The sequence below is a fragment of the Anolis sagrei genome, chromosome 6 (assembly GCF_037176765.1).
Source record: "Anolis sagrei isolate rAnoSag1 chromosome 6, rAnoSag1.mat, whole genome shotgun sequence".
NCBI lineage: Eukaryota > Metazoa > Chordata > Lepidosauria > Squamata > Dactyloidae > Anolis > Anolis sagrei.
The window spans coordinates 66,141,203-66,163,518 of record NC_090026.1 but is presented as its reverse complement, the minus strand read 5'-3'; the positions used below and the strand labels follow the sequence as shown (position 1 = coordinate 66,163,518).

At 37.1% G+C, this 22,316-nt stretch overlaps 1 protein-coding gene across 1 annotated transcript in view; it reads right to left on the bottom strand.

Moving 5' to 3' along the window:
* The window catches only part of EGFR (epidermal growth factor receptor), a 131,384-nt gene that overhangs the window by 42,631 nt on the left and 66,437 nt on the right, over positions 1-22,316 (bottom strand). Inside the window, exons 2-8 of the mRNA XM_060781559.2 lie at positions 9,226-9,377; positions 8,731-8,908; positions 7,091-7,246; positions 5,093-5,161; positions 3,925-4,043; positions 1,398-1,539; positions 545-661 (exon numbers count right to left, since the gene is read on the bottom strand). Coding sequence (XP_060637542.2) covers positions 545-661; positions 1,398-1,539; positions 3,925-4,043; positions 5,093-5,161; positions 7,091-7,246; positions 8,731-8,908; positions 9,226-9,377 — 933 coding nt within the window. The remainder of the gene's footprint in view (positions 1-544; positions 662-1,397; positions 1,540-3,924; positions 4,044-5,092; positions 5,162-7,090; positions 7,247-8,730; positions 8,909-9,225; positions 9,378-22,316) is intronic.

The following is a 22,316-nucleotide window of genomic DNA, read 5'->3' as shown; positions in this document are numbered from 1 at the left end:
CAGAGCATTGACACCACCAGGCTTTTTATTGGTGAGAGACACAGAGACAGAAAAAAAATCAACTCCCATCATGCTCCGAACTTTCAATGGCCGCCCTATGCTAGTGCCACTGGAAAAGCAAGTTCTAAGGGCCCTCTCTGGAGAAGAAGGTAACTTTCCAACTAAAAATGGAGTTGGTTTCTTCTGCCAGGGAGAGAAAAAGATGCCATAGATCCCCCTGCCTCGGGTATTTTGTGGACTTAACTCTTTCAGAAAATATTGTCTCTCTGAATTCGCTTCACTGATCTTTTCACCTCTCTCTTCCCCTTTCTGTTTTCAGATATTACACGAAACTGGCTCTCTGAAAACTACACATAATTTTGTTAACAGTGATTCAGGCTCAACGCTACTAATCATATCTACAGTATTCATTGGGGTGAAATGGTAAGAAAGGCACAATTTCAACACGTTTAGTGCAAATTGGTTTCAAAGCTGGTTTCAAAGCTGTTAGTAATGATTTTAGGAATAATACTGTATTATGCAAAGTAATATTTAATTTTCTTACCCTTGCTACATGGCCCATCACATTTTTTACACTTCCTAATTCCATTTTCCTCCACCTCAGTGGAATCTGGATTACATGACCGGACACATGAGCCGTAGTCTGTTACAACATAGTTATCTGAAAAAGGTAGGAAGGGAGATGTAAATAATAACAACAATAAATGAGGAAAAAGAAACATGGTCTTGTTTGCATGTGCAAACTGGCTAAGACAACTTGACTTCTAATAAAAAAACACATAATGTAAAAAAAATATTCAAATGTACAATAAAAAATAAGGAAAAACTATAAACTACTCAATATACAACCACGGGAATACCTTTTCAAGATATTTCAGTAAGTACAAAAGGTCCCATGACCTATAGGTCACCAAACTAATGAAGAAATCCCAAGTGTGGTGACTCATACAGAAATGCAATGGGCTCCAGAGCTGCTAATTCTGAATGGCCTGTTCATTAGAGCCCCAGATTAATCAGGTACAAAGTTCAAGAAGAGCTACTCATCCCAAGTGGACAACAAATGTAAGGGGCTGGTTTAGATCAGAGAATCAATACAACACAATACAAAACTTTATTACAGTTACTGACCAGCACAAAGCGAGGCATAAGCGCCCTGGGAACCAGAGAATCATACAGTGGTTAGTCTTGTCCTCAGATATCAGGAGAGCATGACCCAGTCTATAGTGCTTGGCCATTACTGCTCTGCAATGGACAGTGGGAGTATGATAACATCTCCATAAGATACAAGCCACAAACTAGTGCAAAACACTCTAGCTAGAAGGCAGAAGTAAAAGGATGCTTGTTTTTTAAAGACAAGGATCCATTTGCTTTTTCAAGTAATGATTTAGTAGACTCACGTGGACACTTTTTCACACAAGTGGCTCCAAAGCTGTATTTTCCATCTGGGTTGTCTTCCAACTGATAGGCTGTAGGATTATACACTTGTAAAGGGGGGCAAGATTCCTTACAGGTTGCATCATCCCAAAATTTGCGGCATGCCTGTCAATAAATAAATAAATAAATAAATAAATAAATAAAGTAGCAATACCATGTGCAAAAAGACCTATGCTCTGTGTTTTAACATAGCCAGGTTGAACAATTACATTGTTAAGTGATGAAAAATCATCAAAACAACCTTAAAAAGCAATTCTGATGTCGATAATCTTATCAGAACATAATACCCATCATCACAACACTTGGCTTTTGGTTTTGTCAGTCTGAGCATACTTCATTATCAAATTGTTTTTGGAGCATAATAATGTGAAAACATGGTCAGCCTCACAACATTCATTTACAATTTCAGTTCAATGCAAAAGCCAAAGGCAAAGTGAGCTCATTTTCTTGAAAGCAAATGCACTTTCGTCTGATAGCTTGGTCTTACTTCTATGAAAGGAAGATTCAGATTAAAAATTCCACAAGGTGAGGCATTATTTCTTAGATCATAAAAATGCATTACAATATAACTTAACAATATAACAGAAAATGTGAGGTGTCTCTAGTTTCCCCCTCTGTAACATTTAATATAGCTTATTTATGTCCTAACATCATATTGTTATGTGTTTTCTTGGCACAGCTACAACTTTAGCTTGAAGCAATGCATAAACTAAGGCCCCATCTGTACTGCCGTATAATGCTGTGCAGGAATGATATTAGCCTGGAACTTCCATACAATGTATACAGGCTAATGTGATTAAATCTGGGGAAGCTACTTAATCCACCTTGACCCCAGGATAAAAAACACCGGGAAATGTTCGAATTCTGCAGCAAGGTCTGGATGTTTCCTGGTGTTGGGGCAGTGGGGACTGCCATCCCAGATCCCAATGCAGGATCCAGGACCACATATCCATAACCATTCCATGCTACCTGGTTTTAGACAGCCCAAGGATAAAGGTGCCTTCCTGCCCCAGCACACCACTCCTGGAACACACACAGAAAAATTCACCTACCAGCAGTGCCTGCTCTTTATCCCTTATTGATTCTTCATCATTTGGGGAGCAAAGAAGCTTGGGAGGAGGATTCCCTCTCCCATCCTCTGAAGTTCCTTTGCTTCCTGAATGATAAAGAGTTGGGAAGTGAAGAGTAAACAGTGCCAGTAGGGGGGATTTTCTGTCATTTCAGCACTGGAGAAGGCTGGTGTCCCACATCAGAGGAGGCTTAAGTCAGCCTTGTGTGGCCTCTATGTGGCTCAGAAACAACATTTTTATGCAGGTTGTGACACATTTTGTGCCTGTGGATGGGCCTTGGTTTGAGCAATTTATTAAGCATAGCCATAACACATGGAAATTACGTTTTCACTTTGAATTGATTAAAAAACCCAATTTTTGCTGGGGTTATAATCAGTAATAAAACATGACATTCTTTTTTGAGGTAAAATGATTGTTTATCTGGGGAATACAAGGGACCAAATAATCAGTGTTTAGCAAGTTAACATAAAAGAAATTATATTCTGTAACAGATACAGGGTAATGCGATTGAATCTGGGGTAAGCTACTTAATCCGCCTTGTTCCAGGGATAAAAAATACACATATTAAAACATATTTCCACAAAATACATATTAAAATACACAAAACCAAATGAAACATAAGAAGCAAGTTTAAAATTCACCATTAAAACCGTCTGCGTAAGCCCCAGAAGCCTCTTCTTTCCATAATCAGCAGACTATGGAAATCTCTTGTATATCACTGCAACTGTATAACTTTACAGTGTTTTTATATATAAAAAGCTGTTATTTGTACAGAATGTGGAATATTGAAATATTTCTTTTTATAAAGGATTTATTAATAACAACTCTTTTGACTACCTGTTCATTTCTGGGCACAAGGCAAAGAGCTGGTTACAATCTATAAAGTCTATATGGCTCAGGTTCATTCAGCCACATTTTCTTCATGTTTTTATTTCTTGCCTTTTTGAAGGTGTTATATATATATATATATATATATACACACACACATATATATATACACACACATATATATATATACACACACATACATACATACATACATACATTTTGTATTAAAGGTTTTTAGAGAACATCATTTGGTAAAAGTATATAATTTGGGATATCTTAGGGTAAAAGATCTGGAGGATAAAAAAAGGGGGGGGGGGAGAGATTGGTTAGGAATAAGAGTGGAAGAGAAAGTGTAGGGTAATGGCGGAGGGGGGGGATTTATACTTCCATTCTTCTTTGTAATGGTTAAAAAAAAAGTCTAGTATTAAAAGGTCCAGTATTTATATTTAAAATATATAAAGGTTATATTTTAAACTGTTCTTAATTATAGAGATTTCATTTTAACAATATATCTGTTTGTATCTCTTAATATATTTGATGGTATGGTATTAACATTCAGATTCATTGGAAAAACACAATATAATCTCCTTACCAAGCAATCACTCTCTTTAGGGCCTGTACATCCTGCTGCACACTGTGTATGGCAACAGTCACTTGGCAACTTCCCCTTACATCGGCCTGAACACTGTTCCGCACAGCCAATCTTTGTTACTGAAAAAACACACACCAAAATTAAACTGTATCATTGAAAACAAGTACTTACATGGAATTCAATGAAATATAGAATAGGTATATACACGGGGCAAATATTCCTGTCCTAGAGCTGCCCTGAATCCATCATGTGCCCGGTGAATGGGGGGACTAGTGCCTAGATGGAGCAGGCAAGGCCTCATCATATTTCTGTCAAATTCCATTGCTATCTCCTGTTTTTAAATATCCAAAGGTTTGTCTTTTGTGTGTTGGTCTCTTCATTAATACTTCACATCTTATCTGAGTGATTTGAACTATTACTTTCAAGTTCCACAGGATTTTTAAAAGTTTATAAAACATTATGGTCCAAATGTATGGATTAAATCTTTGTTTATATTCATAATACTTGGTGAGAGCAATCCCATGATGGCATAATCTCTAATACATATCTTTGCACCAGTATTCATAAATTCCAGGGCACTCAAGCCACAGGCATATGAAAGACCTGCTGCCTCTCCTTTACTGGCTAACTATGATCCATTTTTGTTTATTTTATGAGAATGTATAAATACACTTTATACACCCCCCTATAAGTTTGGAAATACGTTTTCAAGACATTTTTCATCCAATGGAATATGGAACAGAGAGCAGAAAATGGCTAGATACAAAAATAATCCAAACCTAAGCTCTCCATCCTCAGGTCTACCTCAAAGGGCATTCTAGTACACAGCCATGCTGCTTGGCCATTTAACTGGAAATGTAGGTTGATCTATGCAGACTCAGAAGGAGTCAAAAACTCTCAAGGTCTGCTCTCTTCATCTCACCACTTATGACGATCCCTCAACTCTGTAGAAACCATTAGTGCAAAATCTTGAATTTGTACTTTAGGTTGTGTTGGGTAGAAAATGAAATAAACTGTTCATTCTTTGGATTAGATCAGTTACACCAAGTCAATTATGTTAGAAGAAAACAGAGAAGAACCCATGACAAAGAAAGTCTAGGTAATTGATCTATTGCTTATAAAGTAACAACCCTTTTTACTCACAGGGAAAATCAATGCATATACTTACATATTTGGCAATTTTCAAAGTCAGGGCCCCAGCAGTGCCCACTTGTACAGTTGGGATGGCATGGGAGACCTAGGAAAGAGGGCAAATATGTATTTTTCAGGTGTCTATATTAACTTAAATTATTTCATGATGATTTTAGAGTAAAAGTCAAGTATTCAAAACACTTCATCCCAAAGGGGCCATTAGACAGGCTATAACAGTTTTGAATTGCAGTTCTCAAAAATATGAGGAATAAATTAGTAAGCGTGAAACACAGTATGAATTATCAAGTTGTGCTGGAATTTTGGCAAGCATCAGTCATGGCAATGATTGATGATCAGGCAACCAGGAACAATATTGCCCTCTCCATCGCAGTGACAGTGAAAGATATAGTGCTGGTAAGAGTGGACTCCCTTTCATTGCTGGGATGACATGGAGCTTGCACTACTGCTGCTCAGATGCTGGTTGTACTCCACTCCATATCAGCCCCAGGGTATGTAGCCCATGTAGATGCTAGAAAGTGAGTTCTGCATTGAAGCAGCAGTGAGAGAGGAAAAGCAGGAGGAGGAGGAGGAGGAGGGGGAGGGGGAGGGGGAGGGGGAGGAGGAGGAGGAGAACAACAACAGCAGCAGCAGCAGCAACAACAACAACTTTATTTTTCTACCCCGCCTCCATCTCCCCAAAGGGACTCGGGGCAGCTTACATGGGGCCAAAGACATAACAGAAAACAATCTCAGGACATCTGATTGCTCTAAAATTGAAAGAGTGAAAAGAGAAGTAGATATGTATAAACAACGGCTAAAATTAGTGAAAAGTATAGATAGCTTTACTGTGAAAGTCAGAAAAGCTGGGTGATCAATGACATTTGCAGAGGTGAGAGGACTACATCCCCCCCCCTCACACACACACACACACATAAGTTTAATTGCAAATATATGAAGAACAGGGAAAGAGTACAAGAGTGGATATAGAACAGGGGCATTTTTAACATCTTACATCTTCATCTTCTTCCATTGTTAACTAATACAAAAAAGTTTTCTATGATGTTAAAAAAGAAAAGGGGGGGGGAGAACATTTCTTTTCTAATCTAAAATAGAAGGATAGAAAAGCGGGTGTACAATGTTTTGAAACAAAGGAGATAAGAGTTAAGAAACTGAAAATAGAAAGCCCTAACAAACGCTTCCTACCCTATTCATTTTGTCATGAAACTACTTATCCCTGGTAGATTAACTTTCCAGGATCCCTTGGATATCATTGGCAATCCTGCTATTCTTGTCAGTAACTTCTCTATTTTTTCTTTTCTTGTTATTACTGTATCTCTGTAAGTACTTTCAATTTTTCCTTAATGCAATAGAAAAGAGGACTAAGTTTTGAAGGCTTCAATACGTATCAAAGCAGTACATGTCCAGATCAGGAAGAGACAGGAATTGCTACATTTGTTTTTACAATATTATCTAAAGAGAAAGAAAATGCCTTTCCGTATTGATCAAACACCACTGAAAAGAAGGAAAAAGTAATAAACCAGGAATGGTGAGAGTATGTTTCTGCAGACTCCAAAGCACAGGCTATGATGACTAAAATTGGGAAACTATAAACATAAGGGAAGCCACATCTCTCACCTCCTAAGAACCAGAAATGCTTTCAATTCATTTATTCTATTTTCTGAATATTTTTATGTCCACTCAAGTCTCGTCAAAATTTGATTGTCTTTTGAACATAAAACCTTTTAGAAAAAGTGAATGCCAATTCTATATTATCTCTTTCTAGAGAATTTATTTCTCTTCTGATAGGTAAGAATTAGTCATTAACTCAGGAATAGAGGAATTGTGGTTCAAGAACTTCACACACCACATAAGACTATCTGGAGGTCCCTATGTCCCATTACTTCCAAAATATTTTTGAGTTTCCAGTATCTGCAGGATGTTTTACCTGCAAGGAGATCTAAAGGAAATTTTAGCCATGTTTTTTACACACCCTTCCTGGCTAGTCTATGGTAAACCTTCCTCTGTGCATACTTACAAGTTTTATTGCTAATCGCTGGCAATGTATCTTTTCTTTCAACAGCATCAAACAGCAAAAAACCTCTGGATGATTCTATAATGTCATCCCACAGAATATTATTCATGTTGCAGAGATAAGGGTTACCAACTATTTTAACACCTCCATTTAGAATTTCTGCCAAAAAAAAAAAATGAAGACAAATACATTAAGAAATGACATCATTTGTTTTTCACCCTTTAAAACACAGTGGTTGATAGGAAACTAGTTTTAATTGTCTGAATGGCAGTTTAATGGGGCCAAATTAATTAGCATGGTTCTGTTGATAATATTTGGGTATGGAAAACACATGTTCAAAGCTAATGGCACTGTAATTTCACTATTACAATTTGTAAATTATTAATTATTTCTGCTAATTGAAGGAGCCTCATCTTTACCATACTTCTAGGACCAAACAAGCTAGGTGAACAATTGTGGAAGGACCCATATACACTTGGATCTTCTGCATTTGCTCATCTTGTACCATGGACAATTCTCTTTAGATGGATCTAAGTCTATGAGGCAGGGCGTAAGCCTCATGAGCCTCTTCAGATACAATTCTTATCAATATGGATATTTTCCATCAAGCATAATTCAATTCTATGCACATCTAATCAGGAGTAAGTCTCACTGTACACCAAAGCTAAATAGTATGTGTCTTCAGACACTGACTGCATATTGTAAAATGTTAATTTAATTTCAAATCATGCAAATGTATAATGCAAACTTGGTTTTGACCACAACACTACTGAGTAACTGTTAGGAAGACACAATTTTATGAGGGGGAATGTAATCCCTATGAATATGTAGGTGGGGAAACCTAAGGAAGGATTGTGCTGGCTGGTAGAGTTCAGCAGCAGTTGGCAGGGCAGCTGCAGTATTTTCCATTGTGTATTTAGGAGGGAAAATGGCCAAATGCTTGCAGTTTCTATATTGCATTTGCATCTATTTTGTAATTTTTTTGTATTTTCTAATTTGGGGCTTTAAGGGTGCACCAAATATTTCAGTACTGTTGAACAGCACAGGCAGAAGAATTCTGTAACCATGTCCTCACTACCTCTGAGGATGCAGGTGAAACGCCAGGAGAGAATGCCTAGAACATGGCCATATAGCCCGAAAAAACCTACAACAACCCATGTCCTATATGGATGGGCACCTTGTCGGGTATACAGCAGTTTTAGGAATATGCCAATGTGTCAAACTTAATATATAATTTGTTGTGTTGTTAAAATAGTGAGAGACTGAGAATGCAATTGTATTTGCTTTTGCATTCTGAATCTCTCACAGTATTTTCCCAGGCTTTAACCTGTCACCTTCTTAAGGTAACCAGAAAAGCTTATGGGGTGAATGAGGCAGTTTCCAAGGATGCATTCTGCCATAAGGTTGGAGATTCACTTCCTATTGTACTGTATACCAACCTATGTTTGTGAGTTGCTCTGAAGACTCTAAAGAATGAGCGAATTAAACAAACAGCAATTATAATAATAGCTATATGATTACTATCAAGGAATTAATAATCCTTATCTTAGTTCATGTATTTCACCAAAAAATAAAGGAAATCGGGCAAGAAGTCCAGATGTTTGTGATTCACTGTTGACCATTGCTTTTGCCATCTTTCTTACCTGCTAAACGTCTCATTGGTAGTTCTTCGAGGCCCTCGATTTCATTGTAATTTAGTAAAATCGTGAGTGCAGCATTTTCATAAAGGGTGTTTCCTCGGATTATCTGGAGATTCTCCAAAGGAATAACTTTCACTGTGTTTAATGCTATGAGCACATAACCAGCCACCTCCTGTATGCTCTGAAGGGCGCACAACAGAAAGACAGAATAATTAGTCATTCTTATTTTGTTTCATTTTGGGCTGTGTGAAGAAGTCTTAAAATGTGTGTATTAGAGTGCTCCCTTGTTATTGTTGCTTTTCCATTTCATGTTTTGAAGAATGTACCAGTTAGTATAGTGAATTGCTACTTGGATAGTAGTTACTTACTGTGAGCCCTGGCACACCTTCCAGAGGATTCTTTATGGCAACAAGACATGACAAAGCTGTGCATTGCTACTACAAGAGCTACTACAGGCATCTTCACTTGAACTAAAACAATATGACATATGACACAAACCTTCAAGAAAGTGAGATTATAGTTTGGTTCCAGACATGTGATCTCCAGGTTGCCAAGTACCACTTCACAGTCTTCATACATTCTTTTTAAGCTGTTGTAATGATCTTCCACACTTCCAAGCTGTGATAGCCTGTTGCTGGTTCCTTGACAAACTGTAGAAAAGGGAATAAAAATAATAATAAGTGACACCTTCAGCATAAAAGCTACAAAAAGTATAGTTTATTTGAGAGCCTATTCTTTATTCTTTTCAAGGTTATGAAAATCTCACACAATGCCAATGTAATGTTTCTGAACAAATGTCTTCAGGTAGGGAACTTTTAATAAGTGCCTTATTCTATAATACAGTGATACCTCGAGTTAAGAGTTTAATGTATTCTGTGGTTGAGCTCTTAACTCAAATCACTCTAATCTCAAAGTGAGTTTTCCATTGAAATGCATTGAAATGCTATTAATCCATTCTGCCTCCCAACACCCCATTTTGTTACATATTTTAAAATAAGAAAATGTAATTTATAAATAACAAACAATATAAAAACAAAATGTAACAGCTAGGCAAAATCTTCACATTCACATGGAACAATAGAAAAAGAAATATCAACTTTAAAACACAAAGTTATGGCACAATAGTAAAAGAACAAAGTAGTGGCAATGAAGCACAAAGTGAAGAGGCAGAATCATCAGTGTCTTCATACTGTACTCATTATTATTATTATTATTATTATTATTATCTTTATTTGTACCCCGCTAGCATCTCCCGAAGGACTCAATGCAGCTTACAAAGGCCAAGGCCTCAAAACATAACATAACAATACACAACCTAAAGCAAATCAAAAACAGTTAAAGCAATATTAAAACAACAAGTAATAAAACAATACACCATGACACAATAAAATTGGGCCGGGCCACAGTAATGGGTACAGATTAAAAGTGCTGATGTGACAGGTGATATGTAGGATTATAGGGTAAGTGCAGTGTGCCGGCAATCTTAATTTCTACTAAAGTGCTTCTGGGACTTGTTGGAGTTTTCCTATTCTGGAAAGGCACATCGGAACAGCCAGGTCTTCAAGTTCTTCCTAAAGACTGCCAATGTAGGGGTCTGTCTAAGATCTTTGGGGAGGGTGTTCCAAAGTTGGGGGGGGGCACCACAGAAAAGGTCCTGTCTCACGTCCCCACCAGACGCTCCTGCGATGTAGGCGAAATCGCGAGCAGCGTCTCTCCGGATGAACGAAGTGAGCGTGTGGGTTCGTAGACGGAGATGCGGTCACGCAGGTAGGATGGTCCCAAACCGTTTAGGGCTTTGTAGGTAAGCACCTGCTCCTTAAATTGGGCTCGGAAAATAAACGGCAGCCAATGGAGCTCCTTGAACAGGAGGGTTGACCTCTCTCATTCGAGCCTCCTTCCCTCTTTTGCTCTCTCCCTTTCTTCATGAAGCCAAACATACCAGGGATAAAAACCACATGAAGTCAACTAACCTAAAGTTCCTCAAAGCAGACAAGAGCAAGGCAGACCATAATCTCCCAAAGTGGACAAGAGCCCAAGGCACGAAGGCCGGAGACACGAAGCATGGAGGCTACTCCCATGACGCTCTAAAGCCCTGTACTCTCGCACCAGCTTTCCCTCTGGCTCTAGCACTCCCTCTGGAGTTAGTGCTCCCTCTGGTGCTAGCTCTTAATGCAAAATGCTGCTTGCATATCAAAGCGAAACAAGGGTAGAGTGATGGCTCTTAACTCAAACAATCTTAAGTGGGACACTCTTAAGTCAAGGTTCCACAGTAACTACTTTCCAATTTTGATGAGGATATGAAATATTGTAGACAAGCAGCTATGGTTTTTGAATAAATATTATGGATCTGCAAGCTCACAAGCCACCTGAAGCAGCAATATTTTTAATTTGGGAAGGCAATCACACAAAAATGACAATATACTTTAGCTAACTCCATTGGTTTCATCCAATTGTCATGTTATTTAAAACACTTTAGATTTTTTAAAGAGTAACCAATAAAATATTGAGCCATAAAAACAATCAGCAATGAAACAAGAATAAAAGCCTTTCTGTATAAAGAAAGTAGCAACACATTGCATTTAAACAGGATCAGTATCAGAATCAATGTATTGGAATATAAAATAATATAAAAGGTAATTTTAAAATCCCAGAAAGAATTTAGCTTTTGCTAAATAATCAAAGTGTTGATACGTCCCTTGTTGAGTAAGGGACATTTCACATACAGAGCACTCTAAGTTGCCAACCAAAGAGAAAGCATCTTCCCAGTTGCTACCAGCTCAAATATCATCCAGTGGCCAAATCCAGAGAACAGACCTTGATGCACTTACCTGGGGGGGGGGGGGGGGGGGGGGTCAAATAATAGATGGTCCTTTTGACACTTTCATTCTAAACTGTATAGATATTTGAAATGTCAAAAACAAATCCACCCATTGAATCTGATTGTACAGTGGGAGCCAGAGTAGATATATAAACCCCTTTACTTCTTCCCTCCATTTTAAAGCATGTAATGACCTATTCTAGTTCATTATATCTAAAGATTTTTTGGCAGATTTGTTGATTGATTTTTTTTTCAATATTGGCAAACCAAAAATATGGGATGAAAAAAGAGACATAACTGTGTTCACAATGATGTAAACCTACAAATAACCAATGCAAAATTTAGTGATGACTCATATGAATAAGTATTCACATGATGTTGGCTAAGAACCCAACACTATTTCAAAAGGCCTAATTATGCAATTCAGTTAGAAAAAACTAATATCTTGACATAGAGAACAATTAATGTTGTACAAGATTATGGCTGACTAATTTGGGACAGTGGATTAGACTGTGCCTTATATTCTATTGTCAGCAAGGTTGCAAAGGCAAGTTAAGAGAAGGGGGCACTATTTTTAACCTATTCAAAAAGACCAGCACTTAAAGCTGACCCATGCGAAGTATGCTCAACTTGGAGAGGATGAAACAGAGGATGCAGTAGGGAAAATGCAGCACAGAATAGGTAAAGAATAGGAATATTTGACAAATCTAGTGATTTCAAGTCTCCTGAGCCAGATGAGGAGCCATTGATAAGTACCAAGGGTGCTTTTAATACATCCAAGGGTATTAAAAAATTGTCAGAAGTATTTTCAGAACCGATGGCAATCATCTTTGAGAATTCTTAGACAATAGAAGAAGTTCCAGCAGACTGGAGGATAGTATATCCTGTTCCCATCTTCAAAAAAGGGGGGGAAAGTGGACTAAAACAATTACTTCCCTGTCAGCCTGAGATCAATACCAGGAAAGATTCTAGAGCAGATTATGGGGAATTTGTTAACTGGCCAAACCCAAAAGGTAGGTAACTGAATTGCAATTATGTGCCAATGATGAACATGTACTTGCTAAATGTATAAGATCATATTGAAATGGGAAATGGCAGACAAGCAAGTTAAAGAAGGTATGACAAAGAGGGCACAAAATGTTGAGCATAATATAATGTTGGATGAGCAAGAGAAAATGTGGAACAAGGGGTTATATTTTATGTTATGTTATAACTTGAAAGATATTTTTAATAAAATGATATATTGATATATTACTCTTGAAAACCTTTCTAAGATGTATAAAGAGGTTTCCAAAAATGTGGTAGACATATAAAGATGCCAAGAAATACTAGATTCAAATACATAAGGTCATCCAGAAAGTTTTGGGGGAAAATATCCAGTTAAAACCTGAGACTTTTCTATTTGGTCTGAATGATAAAAATGACCATGATAAACCGTTGCAATATATTATCACAGCAGCCAGATTGGTCTACGCACAGAAATGGAAGAACTCAGCAGCACCAACAACAGAAGATTTGATGATAAAAATGATGGACTTGGCCATGATGGACAAATCAATCTGTTTACTAAAAGAAGGGATATTGGATTTTTTTTTTGAAAGACTGGAAACCCTTTGTTCACTTTTTGTGCAAGGAAGAGAAGGACTTGCTGATTTTGAGTTTTGAAGGATAATTTAAGGGTGGGGTGGTGGTGGTGGGGGGTTGAGAAAAGAGTCAATATTGGGAGGCCTAGAGGGTGAAGCTTATATTGTTTTCTTTTGGCCAGGATAGGTCAGAGATCATCTACATTTTCTTTTTGTTTTCTTTTTTTTCTTAGCATTTTTTGTGTATATACTTTATATTTCTTATCTTGATTCACTTTTTTGACTTTTAATGTCACTTTTAACACTTTCAAAATAAAGTTAATTAAAAATAGTATTGGAAAATCTAATCAGGTATTTATTCCAAATATGTCTCTATAGTAAACCTCTATGAACAAATCAGGGACACTTTCATTTCTGGCATTGAACATTGTATTTCATTTCATCCCGATTATGAATAAAACTAACTGTCGTATGTAAGATATGCCACTTTCTGACTGTGATTATATAATAGACGTGTGTGTCTATGAAACACATACCTTTCAAAAATTCAGGAAAATTCAGTGAAATAAACATTTTTGACAACTGAAGGCAGTGACATAAGAATGACACTAACTGTGATTCATTTCCTTCTTATTCAGAATCAGGGTGTTCTCTATGATTTCCTGTTGAAGCATCACCTGATCACACCCTTGTGCAAAGCTATGGGAGGTTGTATTTCAAAAACTCAGTCAGTTCCAAGTGCAAATACATTAAGCCAACAAACCAAGTGTATCTGCGTCAGAGTTTGTACCATAATTATCATTTTGGTTTCAATATATCCAATTATTCAGCATTCAGTTCCCTGCAGTTCTTGCTTGTAAAGCTCTGTTTACCGTCCTGTCACTGTTTAGATAATCATTAATCACAGCTAATCTGGTGAACTTAATATTATATTTATAAGCAAAAACATTGTTTCACAAACCAAATGCAAATATTGGCTCAGTCAAACTAGAGAGAAGGTGAAGAGGAAATACTAGCACTGGTGCCATCCATGTTTTGTTTATCCTGTTTAATTATAGGCTTCATATAGATGAACAGAAGAGTGAAAAACCTCTTACCTCTTTTATTAAGCAAAATATATTCACTTAACTTTACCTATTCACTTAGTGCCTCTATATTGCTACAAAAGGTAGATGAGATTGATCGGTCTTTTTTAAAAAAATCTCTATTAACTATTTTAAGACACCTATTCCTGTGATGCAGAGTGGTACTATTTTATATTTTCCAACTCTATGATGAAAACGTTATAAATTTTGTACTTAGGATATGTATAGCTGGAGTATAATGTTCAGGTCTGAGATATATATGCAGGTGCACAGCTTTACAAATAGGATCTCAGTGTAAAGAAATGTAGAAACTGTTTCACTGTAATCCCAACCCTGGAACTATGTAGCTGCATATACCCCTGAGGCTTGAATATTGCATTCCATCAGTGCACCAAAGGCAGTGGCTTGGGATCAATGAAAACTCATAATAAATAAACGTAATAGTCTTAACAGTACCACAAGAACCCACTTTTTATTTCCCACTTCTTTTATGTAAAATAAACAAACATGCCAATTTTAAAATTATCTTTGAAAAAATCTAGATTTCATGCACTGACTTCGGCCATCATAGGCATCCACCCTTGTTGTCCTCTTTCTCCCTGCTTTCTAGAAGCTCAGGGTTATTGAACGCCATGGTTGTCAAAGAAAACAGAGATGGCATGCAGTTAGGTGTACCTAAGAGCTGGGAGTCCAAACCACAGAGTGCAGAACCTAGACATTCAAGTTCCACAATATGCATACATGATTTGGTCATATTTTGATTGCATAACTGCCAGGTGAAAGTCAGAGCAGACTTGTTTTCTATATCTTAAAATATTTATTCTATATCTGTGAAGGAAATAGGACCATGCTTGTTTCCCTTCAAAGACTGCTATTTTCCCCCTACCTTCATCTGCCTCTTGACCTGTAAATCAGATGGCTGAGGAGCCTCCTATGGTATTTTTATGCAATCGGCACAAAACCCATGATGTTAAAAAAGTGATCTTGTGAGAATACTAATGCAAATGTCTGTGCTTGGCAAAAATGTTAATATTGCTGTTGATGTTAATTGCACTGCATTAGGAATGTCCATGCCTACTCCCTCTCTCTTTTAATGCTACAACAATCTTGTAAGTCATGTGTATTGAGAGATCAGTTGTAACTGCAAGCCATGATATATGAAGCTTGAAATTCAGTGGGAGAAATAAAAGGCAAGAATTAATGTGTCTAATTTACATAAGAATAATTAGAGCAATTAGAATAATGTGCATTGTATTTAAATGATAGGAAATGTTAAGTATTACTTCAAACACCGAAGAACTGATCGCTTAGATTACTTGTTTTTTCCATGAATCATGGAGGACAGGAAGCAGTCTCCCGATGTTACACTGACCGTAAGGGTTTGGCAGTTGCATGAGCTGTTATTTGTACAAACAAACTTGTTTGAATAATCCCTGTGCAGGTTTATGGTATAACATATACAGAAGGTTTTTCCTCTCACTGTTGTGAATGATGAGAACAAAGTGACAGTAGGGATCTTGCACTTTCCTCCAGGCAGTGTTTGTTGGAGTCAGGGCTGGGAGTGGGGATGGAGAGGAGAGTTCTGATTTCAAGGTAGAGCTGATCGCTTTACAGTCAAGAGAGTATCCCTTCAGTTTCAATGTGCTTTTTTAATTATCCACAAATACGCAAAGGGAGCAATGAGTTACCTGGGACAAAGAAACCACTTTAAACATGCTCTGCAAGAACCTAGACTCAGATTCATACCTATTTAATTAAAAACTAAAGACTCACCGTTAACCAGGTGTTACTAACCTGCCTTACTTCACCTGTCAGTTAAAAACAATATTAACATCCCAATTCAGATGAGAGAGTGAGCACAAATTCACAGAAAAGTCATTCACAGTAGTTAAGAATCATAAAAAGTTGGTTAGGTCCTTCCTAATGCTTTGTGCCATCCCAAGGTATTTTTCTGTGGGGCAACCATTCAGATATCATTTCCTGCCTTTATCTCTTCCTTGCTCCTATCATGGTTCATCTTTGTGCATGACAGCGGTACAGTGGCTTTTCATTTTGTCTTTACAAAAAGATTTTAGATCTTTGACAGAAACATTTTATTTAAAAGTAAGGGATCTATGCTTCCATCTTAGGCTGAATAGAGCCTCTTCCTCCCCCTTCCTGGTTGGCGCCACTCAGTAGAATTAATGCAGTTCAATGCCACCTTAACTGCCATGGCTCAATAATATGACATCCTGGGATTTATAGTCTGGAAGAGATGGCTAAAGACCTTTTAAAACTACAAACCCCAAGATTCCATAGAATTGTGTCCTAGCAGTGAAAGTCATATTCAACTGTATTAGCTCTACAGTGTAGATGGATCCTCTGATACAGTGGCTCTCAACCTGTGGGTCCCCAAGTGTTTTGGCCTAGATGGGGGGGGGGAGGTGGGGGGGGGTTCTCGCTCTCAGCTTCCTTGGCACCGTGGTGCTTTGGCTGACATCAACTAGAGCAGTGGTTCTCAACCTGTGGGTCCCCAGGTGTTTTGGCCTACAACTCCCAGAAATCCCAGCCAGTTTACCAGCTGTTAGGATTTCTGGGAGTTGAAGGCCAAAACATCTGGGGACCCACAGGTTGAGAACCACTGCTCTGATATATGCACCTCATAACACACTACTTGTTACATCTAACAGAACAGTACTACACACATTTATAGCTATAACAATCTTCCAAATTGCCATGACTTGTGCATAATTCAGACTCAGGATTTGAATATTTGTATGTTAGTACTACAGAAAGAGGACTGCTAGATATGCAAGCACTTCTTACCAAAGTATGGTTAGGAAAGAAAAAAATGAATGCTCTATTGAGCCCTATACTAATTTTTGAACATGCAAGTCATAATTTTGTGCTGTAAATATAGCCGTTCATTTCAAACACAGAATGGTTGCTAAAATTGGGATATTATTTTAAAAATGAGGACAACCATTGAATTATGAGAATCAGGAAATGTGAAAAAAATCAGAAAAAGGAGTATACAACTGTAACGCACAAATAAAATCATGTGCTAATTAAGTCACTGCTGATTTAGGGGGGGGGGGGAGAGTATTTGCTGTGTTTTCATATTCCATCTTACCCATGGCATTTTTGTTAGTCTCTAGAAAAAAGTTTATCAACGAGGATTCCCTGGAACCCAAGAGTTCCACAAGAGGCCATTAGGTATTCTGTGATCATGATTGAAAAAATGTTTTTCTGCTATAAATATAATAATGTCCATGAAGGGTTTGCCTGAAAACTAAAAAATACTTTAGGGCCTGCTCCAGGGTAAAAAGACTGAAGAGGCTGATCTAACTCTTGTATACAGACTCAATAGTGAATCACTGTGTGCATGCAACAGTTTACTAGAAGTATGCTACCTTTACAGTAGACTTTTAGATAACATTTATGCCATCACTCTTGATTCCTTCTTTTTTTAATCTAATGTGATTGCTTTATCCAAAGCATTAGATCTTCCTTTAACTGATAAAGATGGGAGTTTCATTAGAAAGTATATGGCTTTCTCTTACATGCAGATAACAACCAGTTATCTTGATTGAATCAATGACTACTAGAGTAATCTGGAAATACACACCAGACTGGAGACATGCAGCTGTTATACTAACAGAGTATTTGCCATAAAATAGCTGGAGAAAAGGGGGAAAAAAGAAAGAAAAGGCACCCACTTTCCAAACTTTGGAAATCCTAATTCTCCAGTTATTAAAATATTCTTCCACATTATTCTAATATTTGCAACAGTTGATGAGGAATTTAAATCAGAAGAAGTTTATTTACTCATAGGGAAGCCAATACTGCACACTTTTCGTGGAAAATGTGCTTTAAATCAATGCTTTTCCTCCCTTCCCTTCATTTTACCATGAGGCAGCCCCAGTGGGAGAAGGGGAACTAAGCGAAGTAGTAAACTGCCACCTGAAAAAACAGGACTTCAATTGTTTTTATAAAGTTCATGACTTGTTTGAAAAGAAAATCAAAATCAAACCAAATTTAGCCCCTTCTCCCAGAAAACAGTACATTGCAAATCTTTTAAAACTTTATCCCTGCTGAGTAACCTTACTTATGTGTTTCCTTTTTTGTCTTTAAGGATCATTTCCTTATTACAGCTCCTTCTGCAATTGCTACAGCAATTCTTTTTTACTTTATGCCAGGGATCCTCTCCTTTCAATGCAGCTTTCCCTCAATATCACACTTGGTATTTTGGATGTGTGTGTTCACAGTGTGAACTTTATTATACAAATACAAAAAAATCTTTTTACTTTGTGGGACCAGATGTTGCCATTATAGATGAAGAAAAAAGATAGCTAAGGGATACAGAAGTCTCTGCTCGAGGCCATACTCCCCAGCTTTTATTTTCCTAATACTCAAACTGAACTGGGAGTCAGTTGTTAAGTGTGGTGGTTCTTCCTGTAGAAAGCATATTAATTGCTTGAAAAACATGTACTGTAGCATCTTATATTCTAGTCCATAAACATAAGGCAATGGAATGTTGCTTTCAGCAATCCTACCAGCATTTCTAAAAGATGATATACAGGGTAGACACATATATGGTTAGAGCAAATGGTTACATTTTTCCTATGATCCATAGGAAATACAAATATTGGAGATGAATAATGTCTTTTATTAGCTAAATAAATAGAGAACAGATATGTGATTTGTTTGTCAAAACTAAATCATCCCCTGCTTGTACAGAACTGGTCACAGAGTTTACATAATCTGTTTAAGGCTCTATCAACACTGACCATTTGGGACGGTGTGGGGAGGGATCAGCCTGCCGGCAGGCACACAACATACCTAAGATGCTTCAAATTAACAAAGGAAAAATTGCAGATAGAGAATATAATATAATATAAGCATGCTTTGATCATTAATTCCTCAGTGGTTTAAAATAAGAGCAAGCATCTAAAGCCTTTCCAAGTTAACTTGTGTGCTAAGGAGAACACAGAGAAGGGTACATAAAAACTTCAAGGGAATCATCAAAGTGTGATGTGGTTTATTCCACATGTACTTGTTCCACAACCATCCTGGGTTTTTAGAAGAGTCAAAACTGAGGAAATAGACATATTTCATATGAATGATTTATCCAACAGAAAAAAATAATCTCCCAAATATGAAAAAGTACCAAAGAAGATGTTCATTTGTAAAGAAAGTGGTACAAGTTTCTTACATTTTCTTGGATATATTAACAAAAACTTTCCTTTAACTTTCTGTAGCTTTCCCTAGTCATACATTTTACTGGCAAATACGGGCAGTCCCCAAGTTATGAACAGGTTAGGTTCTGTAGGTTTCTAGTTAAGTTGAATCTGTATGTCAGTTCAAACAGGTACATTTTTAAAGTGTAACTCCAGTTATAAATCTATATCTCTATCTCTATGTATTATTATTATTATTATTATTATTATTATTATTAACTTTATTTGTACCCCACTAGCATCTCCCGAAGGACTCGATGTGTCTTACAAAGGCCAAGGCCTCAATAGAACAACAATATAACAAATACACATAAACCAAAAGCAAATCAAAACATTAAAGCAATAACAGTGAGCAGTAAAAACAGTATCTATCTATATATCTATCTACATAAGCTTTGAATCGCACAGGGAAGGGTTAACATCCCTGTGGTGTTTGTTTTGCTGTCTGTGCCCCAATTCAGAAGACTTCACCTCACTTTCTATCTCTGTGATAACTAAGTTTTGAAAATTTTGACTTGTTGTGAGACAAAGTTTAAGTTGAGACATCTTTTCCCATGATAACTCTTTCAGGAATGAATTTCACTTCCTAGGGATACATTTCTTTCACTTCCTATTATCTCACCCTCTTTCTTAACTATGAGTTGTTTGTAAGTCAGATATTTCTAACTCAGGGACTGCTTTGTAATGTATTGTAACTGCACAGCAAGTGTGGAATAATAACATAGAATTATATTAATATTATTACATTTTTATCATAGAAAAACCAAGGAGAAAGAGATTTATAACATTTAGCATAGTATAGAGAAAGTGATATCTTTTTCTTTCAATCTCTAAATATAAGAATCAGGGTTATGCAGGTACACTGGGTGGTGAAAGATCTATGATAGATACATTGAATTACTTCTTCACACAATGTAAACTATTAAATGTCTTTGGTATCACTAGATGAACTGAATTTGCCAATTGGCACAAATTAAAAAGGTGATCAGAAATGGCCATTGGCTACTTAGCATGGTTACGATACATCACCACTGGTACATCCCTTTTACTACAGACATAACCAAAAATTGCAGTTTTGTTGTTCTTAACCCACACACACAACGTAATGTTGAATGGGTAGATAACTGAAAGTGGAAGAGGTTTTCCAAAATCTCAGGGTGATCTGACCCTAGCTAGGCTGGAAAGATTCATCTGCTACATCAGTTGCTCTTATGATCTCTTGCTGGTCAAGATGGAAATACTGCGAGGATTTGAGCTTCATGGACTTCAGGCAGAATCTTCAGTTTAGTGGGAAAATTTCCAATATCTCACAGGACCCCTGGACAATCCAGATACTTCAGCTTATCTGTGTCATCCTGCTCTGTACCAAAAGATAACCTCAGTACCTATCCACACAGAGGCTCCATCCTATTAGTGCTTGTTCTAACCTCAAGCCATAATGGTGCAACCTGACTTCTAAAGTCTACAACGAAGAAACTTAACAGCAGATTTTCAATACTCTGTTTACAAGATACTGTTTCTCTTTAATACATTAAACATTTCCCACTAATGGTTTACTAAAGCAGATTTAAATTTTCACTCAAAAAGTTAATAAATAAACTTTATTGACTTGGCTGAATGATATAGCTCCAAGCGCAGTGTGTCCCCACAGTCATCTGTGGACGCAGTGCTTTGTCCTTTACTATATCTCTGTCACTCATACTTTTTTTGAGATAATTCACACAGAAACCATTTCAGAACTTGTGTATTCATTAACTTGGATTTTTTAAAAATTACCAAAATTGGTCAGGTGATGTTTTATTAATCCATCAAGTGATTTTCCAGTTATAAAAATTCATTGGTAATGAGTCTGTATGCTAAGGAGAAAGGTGTGTGCTTTAATTCTGAGCAGAGTACTTGAACAAAACTATTCCCAGTAAAATAATATGAAGAGAGCAAGTTATCTGCACACTACTAAAAATCCCCCATCACTTAGACTAATTATTTGGATAGAGTAAAAAATTATGTGCTTAGTCATATTTCCAACTCTGCTTACAAATTAATTAGCTGTCTTTTGACTCACTTAATTTATTCTGTAATATGCAGTCATGCTGGCCACATTGCTTTGGAGGTGTCTATGAACAACACCAGATCTTCAGCTTAGAAATGGAGATGAGCACCAACACCCCAGAAGCGGACATGACTAGGCTTAACGTCAGGGGAAACCTTTACCTAACATTTCATCTACAAGGGGTATTTTTTAAGTAAGGTCCGTTGGAACATAAGTACACAACAAAAGTTTATTTCAAAAAAGTAAATTTATTTTCAGAAAGTACATACTTCACTCTATTTTTCGACATAGTTGCCAAGTTTGTTCAAACACTTATCATACCTCTGAGCCAATTTTAAAATACCCTCTTCATAAAAACTTGCCACCTGCTCCGATAACCAAATCATCTGTAATCAAAGAAGGGTGACCGGAGCAGTCCTCATCATGGACGTTGTCACAGCCATCTTTGAATTGTCGTACCCACTTACGCACTTTGCTTTCACTTATAACAGTATCACCGTACACTTCACAAATCTGTCGATGAATTTCTGCAGCAGGCAGGTTCCTTGCTGACAAAAACCGTATCACTGAGTGAACCTCACATGCGGCGGGTGAGTTGATAGTCTTAAACATTTTTAAAGCACAGAACAGAACTGTACAGGTTAGCTACAGAGCGGAAACTGAGCACAGTTGTTCCCAAGGCATGCCGGTACATGACACACGTGCTCGTTTCGGTATGCGCGCAAACTACTAGTGTCTACAACAAAATGGACCTTACTTAAAAAATACCCCTCGTACTTCAAGATTGGAAGGAAGTATCTATAAAAATAAAATAAGCTAGTAAATGGTTTCCAA